This window comes from Ptiloglossa arizonensis, chromosome 4 (genome assembly GCF_051014685.1).
Source record: "Ptiloglossa arizonensis isolate GNS036 chromosome 4, iyPtiAriz1_principal, whole genome shotgun sequence".
NCBI classification, from domain to species: Eukaryota; Metazoa; Arthropoda; class Insecta; order Hymenoptera; family Colletidae; genus Ptiloglossa; species Ptiloglossa arizonensis.
In genome coordinates, this window is record NC_135051.1 from 7,990,166 (window position 1) to 7,996,058 (window position 5,893).

A 5,893-nucleotide genomic window follows, 5' to 3' on the forward strand; every position below is an offset into this window, starting at 1 on the left:
ATTCGCAAGTCATTGATAATAATCCGTCACGTCGAGTACGTTACGTGTTTGAAAAAGTTTACATATTCACAATTAAAAATATGTTTCGTGTAAAAGATGATATTTTGTAGTTTTAAGAATAAAAAATATTCTTTTTTCCAATATCGAGTATAATTTTTGTACTTTGTAAACCTGTAAAAATGATCCAATTTCTACTAACAAGTTCCCAACGATGGTAATATTTCGTTAAAACGTTAAATAATTAATCATAATATAAATTTCCTTTTTGACGATCAACAAAGAAACCAAAATTATTAATATTGTTCTCGAACGTTGTTCAATATTTTTATTTTCACTTCTGGAAACACAATACGATACTTTCTTAAACTTAAATCGTCGGGAATCGAAAAGTTTAAATAACAAACAAAAAATCAAAATACGTTCTTCGGTCTAGTTTTTGAGATTCGGTCGCGTTCCCGAGTCACGAGTACGCATCGTCGTCATTGTATAAATTATTCCTGCGAGTAAACAAAGTGTTGAGAATCTTCGACTCTGGCGATTGAATCGCCCACGTCACGGTTTCCTCGGCGCGTTTGTTGTGCCGCGCGTTACAGAGAACTACAACAAAAAGTACTTGAACGTAGAAAAGTCAGGAGCGAACAATGGGGAAACACGAGCCACGCCCAAGTGCCGATGATCGAGCGCGACAAAACGATCCGATTTCACCCGGAACGCGAGAAAAACAGGAGACACACAAGAGCAGAAGGCAGCAAGACGTTAACGGTGTGACACCTACAGTACCGAAGCAGCGCTCTCCCTTTCCACGAGTGAATTTGACGTTGAGCAAATAAACACATTGATGCCGGCTACGTTTGAAGTGGTCCCCATTGGCAGGATGACCGTGAACAGCGGATATGATTGTTCCGTCGGTGCCCTTTTTAGCCCGGGTAGTTTGCCCTCGTTTCCATCTCCCTTCCTCTCTCTCTCTCTCTCTCTCTCTCTGCCCCCCTTCCACGCAGCCAATGACTCTCGAACGTTCCTTTCGGAAAAATCAGAATCATTCTACGCGCGTTCCATCAGCCTCGAACGACGAGCAAAGAGCAGGCACAACCTCAAAGGATCCCGCTCGCTATTATCTTCATTCTTCCAGTAAATCTGCGGTGGCTTCAGAAACGTTCACGCTGTCGTCGCTGGCGATGTTTCTCTTCCACGCTTGTTGCTAAATTCTATCGCCTCGGTGTCGTGAGCTTCGTCTGGACAGATCGGACACACGCGATATAATTAACTTGTACGAAACTCCGAGGGCAAAGCTCGCACTACGGATAATACGTTCGTAGATTTCGTTTCGTTGGCAAGGTTGTTCGAAAAACGCGTATGTTCGAATCCATTGCTCGAAAAAGAACAACGTCGGAAATTATTACACAAGAATTTAATAATTCTTCGTTAACATACATAATCTTTCTTACGCTTGTCATTGGCTACAAATGCCAATAAAATTAACAAACAACTTTGTACACATTATACAAAGATTTTTATATGCAAGGTACCTTTAACGGTTGATGTGATACATCTCGTCAAAGACGAGTGAAAGTGAAACCGATGAGACATTCAATTTCCGAGACATCCACGAATCGAAATTGAATTATATCCGTGTTAGAAACTTTCCAATAAATTGATTACTGTGACCTATGCTTCACCATGTGTCTTTAAATGTATTTTCAGAGTAGTTCTGTTAATGAAAGCTTTGGAACATACAGGACATGAATGCGTGCGCGACAGATGAAACTTTAAGTGTTCATTCAGTTGTGCACTCGTTTTAAACAGTTTTTTACAAATATTGCACTTGCGCTCCTCTTCGTTATCTTCCTCTAAATGTGTCCTTGTATGTTTGTCAACTTCGCCAACATTGTCAAATTCCATGGAACACACCCTGCAGGTGAATTTTACAGCTCGTAGGATACCTATTTGACTACCAGTTAGAGGATTAGGTACTGGAAATATATTATTAGTTTCGCCAATGCTACACCTTAAACCTTCTTTCTTTTTATGAGAACTTGTGTGATTCCTGTAAAAATATTTATAAATTATAATTTAAAGATGAAGAATGTTTTGTAACATATTTATACAACAATGAGAACTACCTATATGCTTGTTCATTCCTAAATGTTATGTTACAACTGACGCAACGATAATCTTGTTGAGGTACTTGTTGAGTTAGATGTGAAGCGGTCACTTGTAAAATCGTATTTTGTAATTTTATTGTAGGATGAACGATTAAATAATGTTGCCTCGCATCCTCTTTGAGTTCAAATATTTCTGTACACTGATGACACTTGTACGGATACAATGGGTCTGTACTAACGTGTAATCTTACATGTTTATCGTAAGTCACCTGCGAGCTACATTCAGTTTGGCACATATCACATATAAAATGAGTTTTAGTGTGAAGGTACAGGGATTGCGAAGATGGGAAAGTCTTGTAACATACAGCACAGATATTATTCTTCTCCCCTTGATTATCACACTTTTTCATTACATAATACTTATCACAGTGTTCGCACTGAAAAGCTGGCTTTGATTCATAAACAGATTTCTTTAACTTACAACCACCTTTTACACAAACTGCTTTTCTATTAACTTTTTGTAAGGACTGATCTTTGGGATCCATACTAATCACATTTTTAGAAAGTTGTAATTTTTCTTTTTTCAACTGTGCCAATATCATGAGTTTCTTTGACCTTGGACATGGTTTGCCATATATTTTATCTATTTGTATCGTTAAACGATATTGTTTCTTTGCTATTCCCACATCATGATATAATTCAGACTTTAAAATAGCAGATCCATTTAATGAAATATCATGTTCAATAGATACATCTATTCTACCTTCTCCATTTGTATTTTCAATCTGCAACATTGCACTTGCTTAGTAATTTTTCATTTTAAATACACATAATGCAAAAATATAATAATATTATTTACATTTTCAATTAGCTGGGTACAAGGACTTTGTGGTGGAGTAACTAAACTATGGGAATCCTCGTCCAACTTCTTCTGTTTTAGCGGTGGACATTTGGAAGATCCAGTTTCCGGTATACTTTCTGCCTTGCGTTTCCTTTGCCCTTCTACAATAAGTAGAATATTTTTTATAACAAGTATATTTGATATGTATAATTTCTTTACTGCTGTAAGTACCTTCTAATTTATTAAAAATAGTTGGAGCTGCATTAGGTTTCAACTCATTAAAACTAGTAAAACTCATTTTCTCAAAATGCAGTTCACAGAGATAAAGTGATTTATTGCTTTTAACAATATCACCTAACTGACAATTCTTCATCCATTGATTTCTTTGACTGAAAGCGTCGATTAATAGAAATAAATATGACGTACCGAAGTTTATAGAAAGTCTAGAGTAACAAATACTCACGCAATATCATCGGGAAAAGGGAAAAATGAAATATCTTTTCCGTCAATTTTTGTATCCTGACACGAAAGACAATCATGAGCTTCGCAGGTTATCATTATATCGGCAAAAAAATTTACTTTAAAGAAATGTACTCTCTTATAAAAATCAACAATAGTCTTATAAAAACGATATTATGTACACAGAGGTTCATTAATTCGTTCCGTTTGAGGGGAATACGGCACACCAAACGTAACCCCTTCTCCTTCGAAGTAAGCTTCTACTTGTTACGCAATTGAAACACAAGATGGCGTTATTGAAGTTTTATTCTAAGTAATCTAACAATAAATTATTAATCCAATGATTGTATTTATTGAAATGTATTTATTAAATATGTATATATAATTACATTTTAATACATTTGTGTATGGGTTACTTAAATAATATGTGCAAAATATTATTAACATGTTTCAATATTTATTCCCAAAATGATAAAATACTTATTATACAAAAACTTGTTCATTAAATTGATCACCTATTAAAAATTTTAAATCCAGTGATTCCGCTGCTACTTAATTTCGTGTAATTCATGTCCAGTCGTATATAGATTTCACGTTTCAGAGTACACCCTTCAAATCCAATAAAATATATTTAATAAAGATGAATTTAATCCTTGTATTCGTGATCTATTGCAACCTTTAATATCGCAGAAATGTTGATAAGTATTTATAGAATACTTATTTCATGGACACCAGTGTCTAGATTACACATACATGAATTTATTCTCAAAACGCAATGATTAATATTTTCTAAATAATAGATTAATGCTCGAAACAATTATTTGATTATAAATCAATAAGATACTGTAGACATTTAGTAGCAAAGAAACCAAAATAATATAACATCTTAATTTGGCGCCGCCAGAGGGAAACAGCCAAGTTTATCGAAGTATAGTTCACATTAAATTAATCAGATGGAGTCACACAAGCAGCAGGTTCACATTAAAAAGTAATTTAAATCTAACAATATTTCCAGAATAAAAGCTCACAATGTTCGATGTAATCGATTTCTTTCGATCTTCCGCCATATCTGCTGGAGAACTTGGACATGCATTGTACTATGCAAGTTCATTGTAACATTCTAGGATCACTGATGCAACGATTGATTCCGATAATAATTAATTACGAGTAATTTAAGGAAGACGTATTGACGAAGTTTGCAGTGCCCGAAATAACCAATATTTCTTTGGACAATTCATCCCAATTCCTGGATAATTTGGATTTGTATTTTACAGCAAAGGTTCGTAGCAACATTTAAGGACGACCTTTACAATGATTATTAAAAAAACATTAATCAGTTACGAGCAATTTAAAGAAGGCGTTATACTGCAAACAATTGTAATGTTCGAGGTTATCGATACGATTTTCAACTTTCCACCTTAAGTGTTGGATAATTTAGACTTGCATTGTTCAGTAGAGATTTCTGACAACAATCAAGAACAAACTTAGTAATGATTTTTTACATTGTCAATTAGTTATCACCAATTTTCGAAGGTAATAATTATTTCCGTGCTTACATAACCTACATATATGTTCAATAGAATATAGAACTAACATTTCTTTTGGCTCTCTTGCCATCGTACGTTAATACAAGGAACATAGAATGTTAATGGAAGAAGTCTACAGACATCTGAGAGAGAGAGGAGAACAGTGTGCAAGAAGAATAGAAAAAATTCGCGCCAAAATACCGCAAAAGCGAAAGAATATTAATTCGACACATTTACGGGACAGAATCGTAACTTTTAGAGTTGCATTACATAGCAGAGGACTATATTAAAGGATAACATTGGCAATGATTTTTATCGCAATTGATTAATTATAAACATTTCTCTGAAGTCCTTTCAGTCCTCATTATTGCATAATTTGGACATGCATTGGGTAACACAAGTTTGTAGCCATATTCGCAAACGATTTCGACACGGATCTTTAACGAGACTAATTAGTTGTAAATATTTTTCAGAAGCTGTTTTATTATCGACGGTCGAAGTGTTATACTTTTTTTGAATATCAGTCGTAATTGTTGCATAATTTTGACACGCATCGAGTTGCAAAGATTCGTAGCAAGCTTCGAGTACCACTTTTGCAACGATATTTAACGACATTAATTAGATACGAGCAATTTAGAGCGTTGCCGACGACGCGTAGCGACGTGTAAACTAGGTTTCTACAGTACCAATATCAGGCGCTGGTAGCAGGATCACAGAATGCTAAAGGAGGTCGTCTATCGACAACAGAGAGAGAGGGGAACCTTATGCGACAAGGAGGGGGAATATTCTCCCACCAAAACGACACGAAAGGGAAAGAATGTTAATTTCGCTTATTTACAGGGCAAAAATGTGAACTTTTAGAATTGCATTATGTGGCAGAGACCCGTGGCTACATTCAAGAACAACTTTGGTGGAGATACTTGTCGAGATTAATTAGTTATTAACATTTTTCGGATGCAGTCGTA

The 5,893-nt window shown here is 35.1% G+C and overlaps 1 protein-coding gene across 2 annotated transcripts; it reads right to left on the reverse strand.

Annotated features, from left to right (window-relative positions):
- Positions 1-291: 291 nt before the first annotated feature.
- On the reverse strand, positions 292-3,608 carry LOC143145596 (uncharacterized). 2 transcript variants are annotated; one of them, XR_012991736.1, is made up of 6 exons: positions 3,407-3,608; positions 3,175-3,332; positions 2,962-3,104; positions 2,121-2,887; positions 1,091-2,044; positions 292-1,018 (listed from the first exon to the last, which is right to left on the reverse strand). XR_012991736.1 is itself a non-coding variant. In XM_076309118.1 (5 exons), the coding sequence occupies exons 1-5, from the start codon at positions 3,499-3,501 to the stop codon at positions 1,666-1,668; spliced, it is 1,542 nt and encodes a 513-aa protein (XP_076165233.1). In that variant the 5' UTR covers positions 3,502-3,608; the 3' UTR covers positions 292-1,665. The 2 variants fall into 2 exon arrangements, 1 of the variants encoding a protein (XP_076165233.1); XM_076309118.1 differs by having other exon boundaries at positions 292-2,044.
- Positions 3,609-5,893: the final 2,285 nt, after the last annotated feature.